Genomic DNA, 21,486 nt, shown 5'->3' on the forward strand with positions numbered 1-21,486 from the left:
TTGAGACATCGATATAAAAATATAAAAGATTTGCACGCTCGCAAACATGGGGCGCTTTCGCGCTAGCAAAGCAAAAATTACCTTATTTTGCATGAGATAAAATGGAATATTACTAATTTTTATTTGACAAACGTTCTGGCAAACTAAATGTAGAATTGTGGGAAATATGAAGCTTTTAAAAACTAACGCAAGTTTCATAATAGTCAAAACGTTTCTGCGTTATGACTCGAAAAGTACACTACGATAGAGAACAAATATTAACTTCAATAATCTATAAGCTTATACTATTTTTTATGAAAATGCCACGTCCCTGACCGGTTTTACAATTTTAGTAGCCTGGAACTATCAGGATCAAATAAAATACCTGAACAGATTTTCACTTAATTTATTTAAACAATCAAATACTACACTAATTCCTACGTCTTCGGACCCTGGATATTCTCCAAGCGTTCGGTTCTTCATATTTATTGTACAAAGGCTCCAATCGCTGGTTCTTCTTGAATTTGGACAGTTTGGTGGGGTCGGAGAACTTGAAGAAGGCTGGCGCAAACTCTACTAGCCATTTCGGATCTATCGTGGTCACTTCTCTCATGTATTCCTTTGTGGTCTGCACCAACTCGTGGTAAATAACCCTGTAAAAAACACAAAGAATAAAAATAAATTCTATAAAAATATAATAATAACATTTCACTACTTCTATAAAAGGCCGCCTCGCGGGTCCGACCGCGTGTTGACCGCGTGAATTGGCATTTTTTATAAATGATTTTGGATATGAGCGTAAAGACAAATAATTTTTTGAAAAGAACAGAAATAAAAAGTGTGCCTTTTTATTTATTTACATGTTTGTTCACCACCTTTATTTTATTTATTTTTATTTTGTTCACCTCAAATGCTGCACCGATCTTGATGAAATTTAATAAAGAGATAGCAGGCATTCTGGAGAAGGACATAAGATACTTTTTATCCTGGAAAAACTAATTTTTGCTATCGGATTTTTAAATAACTGTAACACACCATAACTGCTTGCGCTTGGAAATATATAGTTACATACCATTCCGGCTGTCTGTTGAACAGTGCGCTGGAGGGGTGGATGTACACAACTTGACTGTCCACGAGGGTTCGGTACCCCTCCTGCGGGTCCTTCTTAGCGGCGTTGCGGAAGAAGCCTGAGCAGATTGTCTTCTGTATCCGGACGGTGTTCTTACCCGCTGAGACCACGTCTAATTTGTGCCTGAAAAAGTGTATATTTTAATATCTAATATCAGCCTCTTCATCGTATCAACCAAGTTTTGACAGCCGATTGGCGCAGTGGGCAGCGACTGCTTTTTTTATTCAAAGGCTGTGGGTTCGATTCCCACAACTGGAAAATGCTTGTGTGATGAACATGAATGTTTTTCAGTGTCTGTGTGTTTATATGTATATTATAAGTATTTATGTACATTATTCATTAAAATATTCATTAGTTACCTAAGTACCCATAACACAAGCTAAGCTTACTTTGGGGCTTGATGGTGATGTGTGCATTGTCGTAGTATATGTATTATTTATTTAAGACCGGAACACAGCAATGCTAATTGGCGGCAGAAGTAAGCATGGCGGTGGTCGCCGGACGAGTTTTGTCACAAAAAACGGGTTAACGCCCTCTTCGAAGCACATGGTAAATTTCCTTACTTGACATAGTTCATTAAGCCGAATTTTATTAGATTCTTATTGGACGCTTTGCACGAGTGCTGCAGTATTCTTTTTAAGAATTTATATTGGGCCAGAAGAGGTTACTTTGATTATGCACAACTAAACTTTTGACTAGCCTTTTTTTTAATTACGGGGGGATCTCTTAGTGAACCAGCTTTCTGGGGAAAAGCTTGGGTTACGTGGGATTTTCACACACTCAAAACACCCTCAGTGGCCACCCTCAGCACATATTGGGAAGCCCGGGGATCTGTTGTCTGGGCCAAACTTGGCATCGCTGCCAGTAACTTACCTGTCCATAATGCCAAGCAGTTGTTTCCTCACATCCTGCGCTCTCTTCAGCGTCCTAATCTGCACGAAGTTCTCATAGCACCAGGCGTTCGAGAATTTATTGTTCTTCCAACTGTTATACACAGCCAATAAGGTGAGGTGGTCACCTTCAGGCTGGTTAAACTTGGCTTTTTTCTGGTCAGCTAGAGCTTGCTTGTCTTTGGGTCGATAGAACACGTTCTGAACGCTGAGCATTGACACTATTGTGAGGATTTCGTCGGAGCACTGCAGAGCTACCGACATTATGAGGATCTTAGAGAGATTCGGCTCCAATGGGAATTCGGCCATCTGCGAAACAAATGAAAATATTATAATGGCGAGTTTTATTATTGGGAAACTTAAAGTTCTCAGAGAATATGATGTGATAATTGAATAATATATTTTAATGGGTTAAAAAGTTAGAGGATTATTTAATTGAATTTGCCTTAGTTACCCAAAAGTTTTGAACTTGATTTATTTTATAAATGGGTTTGTGAATATAGGTGAGATTGCATTTCTTATATACAACGTGTAAATGAAAACCGAAATATTACTTCACAGGCTTTACTGTCTCTGAGACTTATCTGTGGAACCGAAACGCTTATTGTTTTTTTAGTAAACCACTGCCATAGTATTTTCTGAAAGAAATTAGATACATCCCTAACTAACCTCACACTCAAAATTAAAATCAAGTGACTCTTGTGACTTTATTAGGTACGCCTCACGTAGCGTAGGTTCTATGCGCGTGTCTGTCTTTTATCTTCAATAGGGTTGTCATAACTAAACACTGAGATTTTTATGAACGAGTTTGTATTGAAAAATAAACACCTTTTAAAAATATTAAACCTTGTCCTTATGAAATATACTTTTTTACCCTTCAAAAATATTTCGTAATTAGGTTACACGTTGTATAGGTGAGATTGCATTCGAGGTCTAACTTGTAGTGGTAAAAAAACAACATACCCTTCGTCCCAGACGAGTAAGTAGACCTTCGGAGTCGAGAGCAGACAACGAGTGCAACTGTTCCAAGGCCATAATAAGGGACTCGACTGGCGGCGCGTCCATGAAGTCGAAGTGTAGCAAGTCGTTGATGCCCATGGTCTTCAGCTGCAGGACCTGTGCATGAGATTAGAGGATTTAAAAAAAAAAACATCAAATCCACAAGAAATTTTTATATGTACATAATATAAACATAATGTAATTAGTATAATCCGAAAATATAATTAAGGGGGTGTAAGGGGGAGGCTAGTACCAGTCAGCCTCCCAAAATGCCAACTTCACCTGCACGTGGTGCACCCTGCCGTCTAACCGACGAGGCTCTGGCGACCGACAAGTGGCGGTATAACTACTTCAAATTGGCTAGACTGAATAAATGGCACAGACCGGTGCCGGGCAGCAACGACGCCGGTGCGATCAGTCTAGCCCTGCGATGACCAACCCGCCTGCCCAGCGTGGTCATTACCGGGCAAATCTTTGTAAATGGAGAAAAGAAAGCCACAGCCCCTAGTCCCCGGCAGCCCCGCTATTCCTGGCTCTGGCAGCGGTTATGGTAACGGCGGGGCAAGGGGTGTCAAGAATCTCCGGAAGAGATTCCGCTGCCAAACCCGACGACTGGACCTGGCAACGTATAACGCACGCACGTTGAGGACCGATGAGAAGTTAGTCGAGCTGGAAGAAGCAGTGAGCAAGCTGCGCTGGAGTATCATGGGTTTATCTGAAGTCCGTAGAGAGGGGGAGGACACGATAATCCTAAAATCCGGCAACTTGTTCTACTACCGGGAGGGCGAACAACAGTCCCAAGGTGGTGTCGGATTCATCGTCCACAAATCCCTTGTCAACAACATTGTTCGAGTCGAAAGCGTGTCGAGCAGGGTAGCGTACCTTGTACTCAGAATAACCAACCGGTATTCCCTGAAGGTTATACAGGTCTACGCACCCACAACTGCGCACTCCGACGAGGAAGTAGAGGCATTGTATGAGGATATTTCGAAAGCCATACATGCCTCGAAAACCTACTACAGTGTTGTGATGGGGGATTTCAACGCGAGGCTGGGCAAGCGAAGTGGTGCAGAGCTGAGAGTGGGGCAATTTGGATATGGGCAACGGAACGAACGGGGCCAAATGCTGGCCGACTTTATGGAGAAGGAGGGCCTCTTTATGATGAACTCCTTCTTCGAAAAGCGGCCGCACAGGAAATGGACCTGGCTGAGCCCCGATGGTTCGACGAGAAATGAGATCGACTTTATCATGTCGACCAAACGGCATATATTCAATGATGTCTCTGTGATCAACAGGGTGAAAACCGGGAGCGATCACCGTATGGTAAGAGGCACATTGAATATAAATGTAAAGCTGGAAAGGGTCAGACTGGTAAAGTCTACACTCCGGCCTACTCGTGCTTATATCCAAAACCCCGAGAGCTTTCACCTAGAGCTGCAAAACCGGTTTGATTGCCTGGACTGCGATTCTGTGGACGATCTTAACAACAGGCTTGTGGAAACTGTCCATACGGTTGGGTCCAAGTTCTTTAAGACCCACCGTAAACATAGAACCAAAAAGTTCTCAGCCCATACACTCGGGCTTATGGAGAAGAGACAAGAAATGAGACTACAGTCTTCAAAAGATGCGTCTGAATATCGGCGTATTAATAGACAGATCTCGAAGTTGCAGACGAAAGACTTGCGACACTTTAACACTGAGAAAATTAAAGTCGCCATTGAGCGCAACAAAGGCTCGAAAGTGTTCGCAAGAGATCTGTCTATCGGACAGAGCCTGTAGACTCGCCTGAAGACTGACAATGGTAGTCTCATTTCTTCTAAGCCAGAGATCCTGAGTGAGGTTGAGAAATTCCATGGACAGTTATACACCTCAACACAAAAGCCTGTTGAAAGTTTGGCTAAAGACCCTAGAGCCAAATTGACCCGACACTTCACTGAAGATATCCCGGACGTCAGCCTTTACGAGATTAGTATGGCTCTCAAACAACTTAAGAACAACAAGGCACCGGGTGATGACGGAATCACAGCAGAACTCCTGAAAGCGGGTGGAAAACCGATCCTTCAGCGGTTGTTCAATTCCGTCATTCATCAAGGCACAACGCCAGAGGCATGGCACAGGAGCGTGGTTGTTCTGTTCTTCAAAAAAGGTGATAATACCTTGCTGAAGAACTACAGACCTATCTAGCTGTTGAGCCATGTCTACAAGTTGTTCTCAAGAGTCATTACGAATCGTCTCGCGAATAGGTTCGACGACTTCCAGCCTCCTGAACAAGCCGGTTTCCGAAAGGGCTTCAGTACCATAGACCACATACGTTATACGCTGCGGCAGGTTATACAGAAGACTCAAGAGTATAACCGGCCACTTTGCTTAGCGTTTGTGGACTATGAGAAAGCCTTTGATTCGGTGGAAACCTGGGCTGTGTTAAGGTCACTGCAGAGGTGCCGAATTGACTACCGGTACATCGAAGTTTTGAAGTGTTTGTACAAAAACGCCACTATGTCAGTCCGTATACAGGACCAGACTACGAAACCGATCCAACTGCGGCGAGGAGTGCGACAGGGAGATGTTATCTCCCCGAAGCTGTTTACCGCTGCGTTGGAGGACGTTTTTAAGCTTCTGGATTGGAACGGGCTTGGCATCAACATTAACGGCGAGTACATCACTCAACTTCGGTTTGCCGACGATGTAGTCATAATGGCAGAGACTCTGGAAGACCTTAATGCGATGCTCAATGACCTCAGCAGAGTTTCTCAACAGGTGGGCCTTCGTATGAACATGAGCAAGACGAAAATTATGTCTAACGCTCATGTTCCGCTCCACCCAATTACTGTTGGGAGCTCTGCACTCGAAATTGTAGACGAGTATATACCTAGGACACACGATCCAGTTAGGTAGGTCCAATTTCGAGAAAGAGGTAAACCGCCGAATCCAACTCGGATGGGCAGCGTTCGGGAAACTTCGTGACATCTTCTCGTCCAAAATCCCTCAGTGCCTGAAGACTAAAGTCTTCGAACAGTGCGTGTTGCCAGTGATGACTTACGGATCAGAGACATGGTCGCTAACTATGGGCCTCATAAGAAGGCTCAGAGTCACTCAGCGGGCGATGGAGAGAGCTATGTTAGGAGTGTCTCTACGTGATCAAATCAGAAATGAGGAGATCCGTAGAAGAACTAGAGTTACCGACATAGCTCAGCGAGTTGCGAAGCTGAAGTGGCAATGGGCGGGGCACCGATGGACGTTGGGGTCTTAAGGTGCTGGAATGGCGACCCCGCACCGGTAAACGCAGCGAAGGTCGGCCCCAAACGAGGTGGACAGATGACATCAGGAGAGTAGCTGGGAGCCGTTGGAGGCAAGCGGCCCAGGACCGTGCATTGTTGAACTCCCTACAAAAGACCTATGTCCAGCAGTGGACGTCAATTGGTTCAGATGATGATGATGAAAATATAATTAGTTCTTTAATGCAAAATTATACTTGATGATAAATTTGAATTTTGTAGTTGTAGAGTTTACACCTCTTTATGGGCATGGGAGTACTGGATTTAAAAAAAAACCTAAACACTTCCATCCATATAAATCACTAGCTGTTGCCGCGTTTTTCAATGTATTTAAAAATACAGCGGAAACTGGTATTTTTCTCGGGATAACAATCCTAAACTCGTCTCCAGGATGCAAAGAATCTTCATGGAATCTTCATTCTTTACCAAGGTCGGTTTAGCTTTAAAACTGTGCATAGGTAACAGAAACTATATTTTTAAATACTCCGGATACGTTATCCGGATGCTTTTCCGGGATAAAATATAACCTACATACATCGCCAAGATGCAAGCTATGTAATATGCTATATATTTCAAGATTAGCGCCGTAGTTGAGCAAAAAATATGTAGCCAAAATACTTTAGCCAGTAAATTCTTCGCCCATTTTTCTATTCTGTCTGAACTGACCCACCCTGTCGAATTTTATTTTATTTGAATAAATAAAATAACAACTTTTAAATGCAAATATATTGGAGGTAAAACGTACGGTGGTGGCGAGGTTGGTACGCTGTATCTCCGGTACGGGCGTGGGTAGCATTTCGTCCCGGTACGCGCGCTCCGTGTACAGGCGGTACGTCTTCCCTGGCCCGGTACGACCGGCGCGACCGGCTCGCTGTTTTGCTGCTGCCTGTAAATATGCATAAATATTAAAAAGTCAAGAATACTATTGCTTAAAAGATAAACATGACTCAGAACAAGAAATAAATCATTTTATAAATACTTAGCAGAAACCGTTGCAATAAAAATTGACTTTTAAATTATTTAAGTGTAAGTAAAAACACTGGAGAGTTAACAGACATAAAAAAACATATTTTCATGATATTCTAATTTTAAATGTATACAAGAAATTATGAAAAATGATAAAGTCAAATAATACCGCCGCGAGATGATACTATCATCATAACGAATTAAAATAAATAATTCTCCGTTTGACAAAGTGAGATAATTTTAGGTTAGGTAGGTTAAAACTTGATTGCACCTCTGATTTTGCCTGATTTTGCCAAGATAAAGAAAGTTGGGTAAGAGTACACAATTCAATTGTAAAAACTGTGTATATATAAAATCTTATACTCACTTGTGAAATTGGAGTGACGACCAAAGAATCCATCCCTGTCTTTGAATTATAAACCTTCTGCTTCACGAATCCTGGGTCTACAACGTAATATATCCCGTCTATCGTCAGCGATGTTTCAGCTATATTTGTGGCTATCACCACTTTCCTGGACCCAGGAGGCGCCGGTTCGAAAATCCTCGTCTGCATTTCCGAAGGCAAAGCCGAGTAAACGGGCAAAATTATAAGTTCTGGCACATCCGGACCGAGGGATTTCATTCTTTCGTACAGGATCTCGCAAGCCGTGTCGATCTCCTCTTGACCGGTCAAAAACAGCAGTATATCTCCCGGTGGTTCTCTCAAATGTATTTGCATCACGGTGATTAAAGAAGCGTCTAAATAATCAGTTTCCGGCTCTTTTGTGTACAGGACTTCGACGGGGAACGTTCTACCGGGTATGGTGAAAATGGGCGCTTCGAAAAAGTACTGGGAAAATTTAACAGCGTCTAACGTAGCCGACGTGACGATCAGTTTTAATTCTGGCCTCTTTTGCACAGCTTGCTTTAGGAGACCGAACAGTACGTCTGTGTGAATTGTTCTTTCGTGAGCTTCGTCCAACATAATTACGGAATAGCTTTTGAGATCAAGATCCATCAGACATTCGCGCAGCAACATGCCGTCTGTCATGTACCTGGAATATTAGAAATAATGGTTAAATATAGAAAACGCAGAAGCTCAACGAGTCGCGAAGCTGAAGTGGCAATGGCGTGGCACATGGCTCGGAGAACCGATGGACGTTGGGGTTCCAAGGTGTTGGAGTGGCAACCCCGGACAACCAGGTGGACACACGACATCAAACGAGTTGCGGGGAGCCGCTGGGTGCAAGCGGTCCAGAGTCGTGGATTTTGACTAGTAAAAATATGCAATACTTCTAAAGATTCTACTTACTCATACAGAATATCTTATAGAATTTCCACAAGGTGGACTCATTAAGAGCGTACGCATTAAAAGTACCACCTACGGGCCTACTTGAATAAAGATATTTTTGACTTTGACTTTATTATTACTAATATCACCATATAGTAGAATAAACAGCTTCAGCTTATGCATCTATATCACTTCTTGTCTTTTTGATGTTTGTCCAGTCTATTCTTAAACCGATTCAGTGATTCTGCACTCACTACATCTTCGTGCAAGCCATTCCACATTTGTATAACTCTACTGCTGATAAAGTGCTTGGAAGGATTAGACGATGCACGCTGAAATCCAAATTTGAGACCATAGCCTCTTAGTCTCTCTTTTAAAAATATTCTTTTTCAATATTTGGAATGTTTTAATACTTATTCATTACTAGCTGTTGCCCGCGAATTTGTCTGCGTTTGATTTTGTTTTTGATGTGGCATTAAATTTAGTTCTAAAAAAATTTAAAGTACTCAGTATCGCTAAGCCTTGGGGTATATAAGGGGTTTGCTGCTGTCCGTTGAGGAGTTCTGTCCTCTGTCTCCAACCACAGTTTGGACAAAATTAAATACAAATTATAACCTCTATTGTACAAAAATAATTATTTAAATCGGTTATAATTTGTCGGAGTTATGGTAAAAATCGTCAAACACTTTCATCCCCTCTCCCTAACGAACCGAGCTTAATGTCGGGGTAAAAAGTATTCCCTATTACTTCTAACACTTCCAAGAATATGTGTACGAAGTTTCATGAGGATCGGTTAAGTAGTTTTTGCGTGAAAGCGTAACAAACAAACATACATTCACATTTATAATATTAGTAGGTATTAGTAGGTGTATTAGTATTTTATGTACGCTTTTATAATATGATTCCTAAGGTGATTTTGGACCTGCCAATGCACAAGTTTAAAGAATTTGTTAAAACACATTTATTACAGCGAGGTTATTATACAATTGATGAATTTCTTAATGACAAGGTTGCTTGGAAGCATCCGGCTCCGCTTTCATCTCTCACAAGATAGAAAAATGAATTTTAAAATGTAAAATGTAAATTGTTGAAATTGGAAAAGAGCAACTGCTGAGTTACTTGCCGGCTTCTTCACGGTAGAATCTGCCTTCCGAACCGTTGGTAGAGTCACTACACACAGACAGACTTGACGTTTCAAAAGTGCTTATATTAGGTCTACTTGAAATAAATGAATTTAGAATTTTGAATTTTGAATTTTTTTTTTGAATTATGAGTTGCAATGAGATCGCCTATATTACTTAAACATAAAGTTACAAGTACAATATAAAAGGCAGCTTTATTGCTTAGTAGCGTTCTCTGCTAGACCTAAATAGTTAACAGCCTAAAACTCACTTTATGACCGTGTCAGGGCTAGTGCAGTCTTCGAACCGAATGGTGTAGCCGACCTCCTGTCCCAGCCTGCAGCCGAACTCTTCCGCCACTCGCTTGGCGACTGACATGGCGGCCACACGCCTCGGCTGCGTGCACGCCACGCGGCCGCGCGCCGCCAGCCCGCACTCGCACACGTACTGCGTTATTTGGGTTGTTTTCCCAGAACCGGTTTCTCCGATCACGATAAGTATTTGGTTGTCGGATATCGCCTAGAGAAAGAAATACTCATAATTAATTTAATCGAAAATTAACTATATACCCAGGATGAACTTCTAAGACGTAAAACAGGTCTAAACTAGTAAACTGTTAAATAATAATTTACCGACTGAAAAAACAATAAAATATCGGTATTAAACGCCTCCATAGCCAACCACAACCCTCTATTTATTTTTCTTTTTTTTTGCCCTTTCCTTATACATAAACTTGCATAAAAGACTATTAAATCACATGCGAGACATACAGAACTCTTATAAAAGATACATTCAATTCACTTGCAATGCATGCAGAACTTGTATAAAAGACAGTTTCAACTCGATTCCTATGTATTACATATAATGAAAATTAAGCTTAATTTGCTATACTCCGCGAAAAGCAGGAGAATCTGTGTGGTGTAATTTATAATTTCTTCAATTATTTTACTCCACACTAAACAGATCTTCGACAATTAACCCTCATATGTATTATGTCTTTATAGAAATAGCATAAAAGAAATGTATTTGAATTTGAAATAAATTAATAAATGTCTTGGGTCACTTCTTACACATTATTCCGATTTTAGATGGCAGTGGCGTGTGCAGTTTTTAGGGTAGCATAAGGAGGAAGATAAATAGAATAATCCCCCTTCTATACGAGTTATATGAAAAATTTAGGGGTAGGCAGTGCTTTTCCGCATATATGATATGCCACTGATGGATGGTCACAGCATACCTTTCTTGTACGATAACTTGAAGAAAGTTTTTTGTTAGAAAAGCTGACGGGGCTAACCTTAGTAAGTTCATCTCTCAGCTTATAAATGGGCAGCGACTGTCTCTGTTCTAACAGAGACAAATTAGTTTTCTTCCCGAAGGAAGACTTTTTCCCCCCGATCACGTGTTTCTTCCACTCTGGCAGATCCTGCGGCGCTATCCCGGTGCCCCTCATGTTGGCGGCCAGGGTCCTGCCATCCGCCTCCGGTAAGGGATCGATCCAGTTCTTATTCAATCCCGTGGGGAGACTTTCCATCTCTTGTTCTCTTTGCAACATTTTCTGTAAAATAAAAAGTAAAGTTTTATACGAAAATATGTATCTCATACTAATATACAACATGTAAATGAAAACCGAAATAATACTTCACCGTCTTTAGAGCTACATTATGTACTGTCTCTATTAAAGCCGTAGTTTTTACTGAAAAAAATCAGACACAACCCTATCACGTCACAGGCAAAATTATAATCAAGTGACTCGTGTCACTTTATTATAATCAAGTGACTCGTGTCACTTTAGATACGCGTCGCGTAGCGTAGGAACTGTGCATGTGTCGGAAAAGCAGAAGAATCTGTGTGGTGTAATTTATAATTTCTTCAATCCTTATACTCCACACCAAACAGATCTTCGACAATGTACCCTCTACGCACGTTTCGCTCCGAAACCGGAGCATCCTCAGGAGATGTTGACTTTACAGTGAATACTTTACTTTACTTTACTTGACCACTGGGCGACCACTAGTTAATATAGATTGACGGCCGAGTGGCGCAGTGGGCAGCGACCCTGCTTTCTGAGTCCAAGGCCGTGGGTTCGATTCCCACAACTGGAGAGTGTTTGTGTGATGAACATGAATGTTTTTCAGTGTCTGGGTGTTTATCTGTATATTACAAGTATTTATGTGTATTATATTCATAAAATAATATTCATCAGCTATCTCAGTACCCATAACTCAAGCTACGCTTACTTTGGGGCTAGGTGGCGATGTGTAATACACACATAGTATATTTAGTATTTAGATACTCTGCACTGACCTGTTCCCTTCTCTCTTTGGCCAGGGCAGATTGCATCATGGCCGCTTGCGCTAGTGACCCGTCCGGGTTCTTCACGATCCGCACCGGCGAGAGATCGTGCAAGGCTCTGCCGTGGCCTTGTAGGAATGGCGGCTCGTCCTCAACGAGTTCTATCTCAATATCCGCTTCACCGTCTTCGTCTTTAGGCAGCAAGCCGGTTTCTTCGTCGAAATCTGGCAGCTCACTCTTGTCGATCACGCCTGACGATATCATCTGTTGGCAAAGAACAGAAGAATTTTTAATACAAGAACATTTAAAAGCAATAAACCGGCCGAATGCGAGTCAGATTCGCATACGTAGGGTTTAAGGTACTATCTAATAGTAATATATAAAGCTTAAGTAAATAAATCATCGTCATCTAGTACCAAAGTAAGCGTAGCTTGTTTTATGGGTACTAAGATTGATGAATAATTTTATGTGATAATATATATAAATACAGCCGTCAAAAAGGTCGGTGAAGAGTTTGTTTTTTCACTTCAACGCGATGATCTCAGGAACTACTGGTCCGATTTGATTTTTATTTTTTATTTTTGGGCAGCCCATTTATCAAGGAATACTATATATCATCACGTTAGACCGATAGGAGCTTAGCACCAATGAAGAATGTTTCTAAATCTGGGACTTTGAGCTTCCGCTGCGTGCGCTGTTTAAACGGTTAAAGTTTCGATAAAATCATGTAGGAGAAAGTTGTTTGCCTTTGAAAGTTCTAAAAAGACTTAAAAGTCGCGTGAGACCGCTAGTTATCAATATAAAGGTAAAAAATACCTTGTCTGTTGTATGGGAGCCCCCTTATACATATATTTATTTTATTCTGTTGTTTAGTATTTTTTTTTATAGTGCAATACACATGATCAGTGGATATTTAACCTGTCTAATTATCACGGTTCGTGAGATACAGCATTGTGACAGGCGGACGGACAGCGGAGTTCTAGTAATAGGGTCCCGTTTTACCCCATGGGTACGGAACCCTAACAAGCTTGATTCTATTTTTATAACTCTTATTTTTTTATAAATTATAGGTACCGAAAATGATTTAACTCACAGTATTTCACAAATGCAGATAACGTAGCAAGAACCACATCGCTTTGTTTACACAATATTGTTTAGTTACCTGTTTAATCTCCCATCTCTCCGGGCTGGAGATTCTGGTGACTCTCTTCCGACTCGAATCTTCGTCAGGGTCGAGGCCACTCTGTAGGCCGGCGAGAACCGTCGCTGCGGGCGGAGGCCTGTCTGGATTACGACCTTCGCGTTCAGCCTGTTATATTTAAACAAATTCAAATTCAAAATTCATTTATTTCAAGTAGGCCTAATATAAGTACTTTTGAAATGTCAAGTCTGTCTGTTTGTAGTGACTCTACCACCGGTTCGGAAGGCAGATTCTACCGAGAAGAAGCCGGCAAGAAACAGCAGCAGTTGCTCTTTCCCAACATCAACAATTTATAATTTACATTTTAACATTCATTTATCTATCTTGTGAGAGATGAAAGCGGAGCCGGATGCTTCGAAGCAACCTTCATTAAGAAATTTATCAATTCAAAAATTCTTTATTCATGTAGACCTATCACAGGCACTTATGAAGCGTTCATACATATCTTTATATATATATTTCTTATGTGCGCGTGTATGTCACTGAACTCATCCTAGACGGCTGGACCGATTTCAATGAATTTTTCGGTATGCTTTTGGGTGGCACCCTGGATGGTTTAGATTCAAATCAGCCCGACAGATGGCGCTGGCGTCAGTTAGTATGTTTATATAATTGTAATCGGATGGTGATAATTCTGTTGCCAACTTAAACCTAAAGCTACGAGGGTTCCAAACGCGCCCTGGTCTAAGAAGAGCCCACGACAAACTTGGCCGGGTAATTTTTTTTTGTTATCATCATCTCACATAACACGATACAGAATTTTTTTTATTAAAACAGATGTTTATTAATGCAGAGAATCATTAAAAACTCTCAGTTTAATAAATATTTAAATATTAAAAACGGGACTTGAACTCGGGACTAACGGGGTATCGGTACACGTTTTCGTCATTAACAGTCACAGCCAAAGGCAGACTAGACCAAAGAGAATTACGAAATTAGTAATTCTCCAATTTCTCAAACTCTAATCCAAGACATCTGATCTATTTAACACAGATCTTATTTAACAGATAAATTATATATTTTACAAGTTGTCTGTCTAACTTCTAACTTAAAAAGTAATATTGAGTTTTTTGGGGTTAAGGCCGTAGTCCACCACGCTGGCGCAATGCAGATTGGTGGACTCCACACACCACATCAATGAGAACATTATAGAAAACTGTCAGTTTTCCACACAATGTTTTCTTTCAACGTTACGCACGTAACTTAGAAAAGTTAGTGCGTTAGTTAGTTATGGTGGGCTTTGAAATCCTTACCCCCCCCCCCCCCCCCCCAAGTCAACTCAATGTCTTACCCATTGGGCTAGCAATGCTTCATATTACTTATCTCCGATTTATGTTACTTACCTCCAGATGTGCATGTGATGTTGGATTCAAATCCTTCCCAGATTCCTGGCAAACATCCTTCATTGTCAGTGATACTTTTTGGCCAGTCACTGTCAGAACTTTTACCTGAGAAATGAGTAATTGTTTTAATAAAAAAGATATTATGACTAGGATTCTTAATAAAATTCAACATTATGGTGGTATAAAGAAGTTTAGTAAAGGTGAATGCATGTGGACTGCACCCTTATTAAAGTTATTTATAACATGTAATGTTACATCTCTATATATACATATATATATAAAAAATTTCATGAGTAAAAAATGTACCTTAACCAATTTGATTTAAGCGCAACGCAATTTAAACCTGCCCTCGCCATACTTATACGTAACCACTTTTTGTTTTATGAAAAATATAAAAAATGTTTCCACAAATTTCCTTGAATTATTTAAAATATTTTCCTCTATTATTGCTTAAGGAAATTCCATTATTATATAAAAATAAATCTCTGGTGGCATGTTTTGGTTGTGGCTGGTGATGTCACAACAAAGATGTGAGGCCAAGTGTTTTAACATTCTGGTATGAAGTAGCATGGAAACCGATTACGGTTATGGGTTTTTATAACTGGTCAGCCCTTACCAAATTGCCCTCTGCAATCTCGTCACTCACCATCATGTGACATTGCAGTCAAGGTTTAACTGTATGTAGAACAAAAAAAAAAGTGATACACACCTTGACTTTGTCCCCTCTTGAGACAACATCAGTCACATTGGTGACCCGCCCCTCAGACCTGAGTTGGGAGATGTGCACCAAGCCCTCCCATCTCTTCTTCAAGCCCTCCATTTGTACAAAGCAGCCGAATGGAACTATGTTAGCCACTCGTCCACTGTATATCTAAAAAAAAAATACAGATTACAACATTTTCAACCCATTACTGTCCTACTATAAAATACAGGTGTCTTGAGAATTAGGGCTATAGTCCTGCATGATGGCCAACTTGAGATTGGGAAAACTCTCAGGCATGCAGGTTTCTTCAATATATTTTCCTTCACCATTAAAGCAAGTCACAGATCAAACTTGGTACTCCCAAAAAGCAAGCCTAAATCTTACTAGGCTACCACTGCATCAAAATAGAACAAACTTTAATTCTACTTTAATTTAATAAAAATTAATCATTAGTCATATACAAAAGTAAACTACCTATACAGACATAACAATTTCAAAGTAACCGATCTATGGCATCAGCACACCATATCAAGACAAAACAGACTCAACTCAAATGCTTATAGCATGGAATTGTGAGCATTATTTCATGCACCATAAAGAAATATTTGTATGCTTTAATTTCAAAAGGTGTTGAGTCAATGTTGTGCAAAAACCATCAACCTGTTTTTAATAAAAAAATTCTACTAAGCAGGCAGTTGATATAAAATAGAGAATCTCTGCAGTACAAGTTTGAAAAACTCAAGGATAGGATTTTTATAACTCTTACAATGCCAACCATTACGTTTCTCATAACTTGAACTGGTGATCTGTCCATTTTATATAATCTGCCTGCTTAGAAGAGCATACCCTGTGCAGACCCTCCATACTCACGATTGATTGAAACATTTAGTATTATTTGTCTGGCCCAAAACAACTGTAATTTTTCACCTTTCATTGTCACTATTTATTGACCTGTCAATTCATGTGGGGTGGGTGGGTAATTTGACAATTATTGTAACATTTTGCAACTGTGGACACGTTAAACTCTACTATAGAGATGAATGAGAATCTCTCAATGATCATCATTGAGACTGCTGTAATTATTGTATAACTTACTTTGCCAGGCTCTGGGTCATCACTGATCTCAACTTCAGGACTCCTTTTCCTCTGCTTCTTTTCATAATCATTATCCCTGTATTTATTTCTTTCATCTCTTCCCTGAGAATATGACCTAGATTTTGACCTCCTCTGTTTTGACCTGCCACCTTTATACCTATCTCTTGATCTAGACCTTTTGGTTCTATCTCTTGACTGTGATCTTCTCAATCTGTCCTTAGACCTTCTAGATCTGTCTCTTGACCTGGATCTGTCTTTAGACCTCCTAGCTCTATCTCTTGACCTAGATCTGTCCTTTGATCTCCTAGACCTATCTCTTGACCTAGATCTGTCCTTTGATCTCCTAGACTTATCTCTTGACCTTGATCTGTGGCGATGACGGCTTCTAGACCTTCTTCTATCTCTATCTCTACTCCGACTCCTATCTTTATCTTTCCCTCTGCTTTGACTCCTTCTATTTCTTTTTCTGTCTCTACTACGACTTCTTCTATCTCTTTCTCTACTTTGACTCCGATCTCTACTTCTGCTTTTTCTTTTCTTAACTATTGTAGTATCCTTTTTGTCTTTACAATCTTGACTGTGCTCTTTTTTCTTAGCATCTTGTTTTGACTCATCCTTTGATAAACCGCTTTTGGATGGGGCTAAAGCCTCTAATGCAGCCATAGCATCATCAACCACATTACTTTCTTTTGCTTTTGATTCATCTTTAAATATTTCCTTTGATGTTATTCTTTTGTTTTTTTTATCATCCTTTGCCTCCTCTTCACTTTCTTCATCAGTAGAGAATGTGGCAGGTTTATCATTTGGAATGGCCAAGCCAGGAAACTTTACAGCAAGTGGATGCGATGATTTGTTATTTGTATCAATGCTGTCACTTTCATTAGCCACTGGCTTCATATGCTGAATAATCCGAAGCAAATTTGTCATAAAGGAGTCCGAGAACTCTGCCCCATTCTCAATGAGGGCATTTTTAAAGTTATCAAAGGATGGATTCTTGTCTGCTAAGTCAATGATGAATTCAGCTGCAAATTAAGAAAACAAGATTAAATTAGTCTATCAGCATTATCAGTCTTCTTATAAACAACTGTTTAGCACACATCTCCAATAATCAATTATAATTTATTTTCCTACACTGTAAAAGATACATTTCTTCCAGTATCAAATTGAATTAAATTTCATAACACATTGCAACGACTAAGAACAATACTATAATATATATTGAGAATTTTTAGTCTCCAAAATTCTCAAAAAGCTATAGTCACCAAATATATATTGATTATATTATTTACTTAATTTGCAATAAATCACAGGTATGTTAAGTTAATTGGTTATATGGCTGAAATTAGTTTAAGAAGTTACGAATAGAATTTTCTTAAAACAATGCAATAATTTAATCTGGACTATAGTAAGTTTCACTACAAGAATTGTGTGATCTCATAAAAAGCATAAATGGTCACCAATATATAGCATATAGTTTTAAAACTTTTTAATTTATTTGCAATAAATCACTGTAAAGTTAGGTTAAAGGGGTGGTTGAAGCTTTGCTTTGAAGGTATTGTTTAAGACAATACCACCCACCGCTTGGATAAGAATTACTCAGTTTAGGCAACGATTCAGTACGGACCAGGATGGCTGAACCTGCACTTGAATCTTGTATTGTTCAATAGATGCTACAAAATCAGTATCAGCTAGTTTCAAACTAAGATCAACGGTAAGCCAATAAGCGGATTTGCGATGTATCTAGGCCACATATATAGTGAAAGGCAATAAGGAAAAAAGGGGAAAATAACATAAACATTGATAGAGGAAAACTTATTGATAAATTAGTGAAATTTTTACACAACATTCGTAAATAAAGAATTTGTAAACTAGCTGACATACCTAAATCTTTATCATTCAAGCCCAAATGGTTGTCCAATTCTGTACATATTTTGGATACAAGGGAGAGATGTTCTAATTTTGCAACCTCGTCCATATTTTGTCATAGCATGTAGAAATATTTTGAAAATGAAAATAAATTCAATTGTGTTTCGATTCGCTGTTATTTCATCGAAAAACACTCCCGAAATGTCAACTGCGGTCTGCGATGTCAATTCATGTAAATGGTCAATTGTCAATGTCAAAGTATATATTTTTTTAATTCTTTACCGTAGGGAAGGGAAGGTATGTCACAGCACAACAATGGCTTCAGTTCATGGCTTATTATTCACATTCAATGTAGGCAAGGCGTAAAGTAAAGGCGTATGTCTTTAGTCTATCCTATATCATGTTAAGGCATAAAGCCGTGTCTTCAGTATCGTAAGTTTCGTCTGCGTTGTCTTATTCTTTACTTTATGCGCCTCAAATACATTACAAACTGACTTACTTGACCAGAGCCGTCAAGCTGGTAAAAAGTTAATAAAGCTCTAATGCAGCTATAGCATCATCTCTGGCATAGATAAGTTAGATAAAAAATATACGCTCTATGGTTTGATATTTTTTAATTAGTCTGTGATGGAGTCTTAGTCTGTAGTATGGAGGGTAGAGGTAAGGAGAGTCATCTTATATGGGAGAAAAGTTGAAAAAGTGTCCAGTTGTTGCGCTAAATAACAGTTCAAAAATCCTCCACAATGGCGCTGGTGGATGCACAGGGTATGGTATGAATGTAGCAATCGTAGATGAATTGAAGTATGCCGAGTTAAAAAATTTAATGTCATTATCGACTAAAGTAGTTAATTATTGAGAATTTCAACAACTTACGTTGTACAAAATATTGTGGTAAATATAACCTTACTTCCTTGTATCTCCATACTTCCTTGTTTATTTTTCAAGCCTACTCTAACAATATTTATATTTGGCGCTTCTTTTAAGAGTTACCCTGATGCAAATGTGGCGCCATACTAATTTAATACATTTTGACGACACTTCTTCATATACACAGATGACTCTCCTTACCTCTACCCTCCATAATCTGTAGGTACCTTAAACTATTGCAAATATCGGGTAAAAATGGGATTATTTTTTATTTAGTTTCAAGGAATTTAGTGAAAAGGATTTTGAGTGAATGTTAAACGTAGGCAAGTTAATTTTATGTTATTAAAAATAAACATCACATTCATTCACAATGGAAAACAACACCGACCATACTGATCAAAACAATTTCAGTCCGCTTACTGTTCAAGAAGTAGACGTAGATTTTTTACCGATTGTTTACGAAATCATACGAAGGTATAAAGATTGTTTCATTTTATTTTTAGATTATTTTGTCTCATTTATGCCAATTGATACAACGTTCCTTTTTATGTTACGTAGTGTTGAACGTGACTTCCATGACAATTCTGCCAAAGCGAGGGAATCACAAGATTGTAGTTTGAAAGTTTTAGAATTGCAGAAGAAATTTGATATTGCTCGTTCGCAGGTAATATTTATTTTTTTCTTTTTCCCAATATTTACCATGGAAAAGGATACGAAAATTTGCGGAGTTTCGCTATCTAAAGCTATCTAAATATATAACATATTTTTGACTAGCTGCTGCCAGCATTTATTTGGGTTTTTAAAAATGCCATAAGAACCATTTGGTTCCTGCGTTAAAAAGTATGTTACTCAAGTCCTTTAAGGCCTTAAAAACGTTGTCCTTTTAACCAACTTATACCAAAGAAGATAGGTTGCCTATTTAGTTTGTGAAGGAAGGCCAAACAAAGTAACACAATTTTCACATTTATAACATTAATAAAGATTCACCTGAGTAAAATAAGAAATTGTAATGTATTTTTACTCAATCATCGAAATATCCCAAAAATAACGAATATTATTTAAAAATTATAAAATGTATGAAAATATATAACAGAAAAAATCCTATATTTCATTGAGGACCAGTGTCAGACCAGAGTATTTGTTCATCCACAAGCAAATAGAGTAACTAATGTGGTCATGTACACTTAATACTGGTACTTAATATTGGTAGCTGATACTGCTGATATGATTTATTAAGTATCAGCTACCAATATTAAGTTATTATATTAATTAACTGTTATCTGGTATACTGGTGGTCTCACTTTGTCAGGGTACATGAGACCAGTGTAAATCTACCAATGTGTTAACTACCATGTAAAGGAATTTCATTGCTTTTGTTTTCAGATTAAACGTCTACCGGGCATTGAATATAATAAACAAGATCAACTGAAGCAATTTGAGATACTGAGAACACAATTGCGGCTAAAAAGAGAACTTTTACAAAAGTACCGAAACATGTGCTCATTTGAAACATCATTCAAGTGATTTGAAATGCCACTAAGAACATTATTTAGGTATTTAGCCAATAACGAACATCTAGTGCAAAAAATTGCAGAATCTTACCCTGTAAGACGGGCTGCACAACTTGCAGTATCTGTATTTTTTAGAGGGAAGGAAAAGCTCTCAGAAATGAATCCAGAAAAAGTAAATAGGCTGGTGTCTTTCTATAGGAAATTCAGTCAAAATCTTAGAGAAGGTATTGATGATGCAAAAAAACAGATAAAAAAATGATTTACCCACTTTTTGAAACATAATTTATAGTTTTAGTTAAACATTCAAAAGTAAAACAGGTCTTACCGCATTTGGATGGGAAAGTTCATAAATAAATTACTAGACTTAGATATATATAAATAAATTATATAGCAAGTTTAAACTTGTTTTTGTCACCTAATAAACGCAGACTTTCTTGAACTTGGCAATTAATTTAAGCACTATGATCTTAATTAATGGATATATAACTTTGGTATGTGTCATACAAAAAGTATAATAGAACATGATTTCACGCTTTTTTTTGGGTATAATCTTTATCAACTATGGGTTTAGTTTCAAGTAGGTGTAGTTTTAGATAAGCTAGGAAAATTAGATTTTTGTTATGTAGTTTAGATTATATAATGAAAATAATAAGCGTTTTACACTTCCAGCTAGTTTTATTTCTCAAAAAACAATAAAAATATCCTCTTATACTAGAAAAATCACAATACAATGGTACTGAAAGTGAATACTGTAGATGATATGGTCTATGGAGCAATGGATGAGATGCTAGCAACACTATAATGGAATATAAAATGATGTATGACTTGATACAACATACAATCTTATGTACTTACCAAAACATTATTTACTAGATGTATAAAAACTTTAATTTTTCCATGTTTTTATTATGATATGAGCATCATATATCAACATTACGCACAATAAATAAAAATAAAATAATTTTTTTTATGAGAGTTT

The 21,486-nt window shown here is 38.5% G+C and overlaps 2 protein-coding genes across 2 annotated transcripts; one reads left to right on the forward strand and one right to left on the reverse strand.

The window, feature by feature from the left end:
* Positions 1 to 369: 369 nt before the first annotated feature.
* Positions 370 to 18,372, reverse strand: LOC120624405 (ATP-dependent RNA helicase DHX8). The gene is made up of 14 exons (XM_039890933.1): positions 18,145 to 18,372; positions 16,264 to 17,285; positions 15,175 to 15,336; positions 14,466 to 14,570; positions 13,084 to 13,230; positions 11,934 to 12,185; positions 10,924 to 11,184; positions 9,901 to 10,148; positions 7,606 to 8,272; positions 7,018 to 7,158; positions 2,962 to 3,114; positions 1,982 to 2,307; positions 1,052 to 1,231; positions 370 to 632 (listed from the first exon to the last, which is right to left on the reverse strand). The coding sequence occupies exons 1-14, from the start codon at positions 18,236 to 18,238 to the stop codon at positions 410 to 412; spliced, it is 3,981 nt and encodes a 1,326-aa protein (XP_039746867.1). The 5' UTR covers positions 18,239 to 18,372; the 3' UTR covers positions 370 to 409.
* Positions 18,373 to 19,191: 819 nt separating this feature from the next.
* LOC120624206 (mediator of RNA polymerase II transcription subunit 9) lies at positions 19,192 to 20,643 on the forward strand. Its single transcript, XM_039890609.1, has 3 exons — positions 19,192 to 19,470; positions 19,555 to 19,660; positions 20,380 to 20,643. The coding sequence occupies exons 1-3, from the start codon at positions 19,367 to 19,369 to the stop codon at positions 20,518 to 20,520; spliced, it is 351 nt and encodes a 116-aa protein (XP_039746543.1). The 5' UTR covers positions 19,192 to 19,366; the 3' UTR covers positions 20,521 to 20,643.
* Positions 20,644 to 21,486: the final 843 nt, after the last annotated feature.

This window comes from Pararge aegeria, chromosome 6 (assembly GCF_905163445.1).
Source record: "Pararge aegeria chromosome 6, ilParAegt1.1, whole genome shotgun sequence".
Classification (NCBI taxonomy): Eukaryota; Metazoa; Arthropoda; class Insecta; order Lepidoptera; family Nymphalidae; genus Pararge; species Pararge aegeria.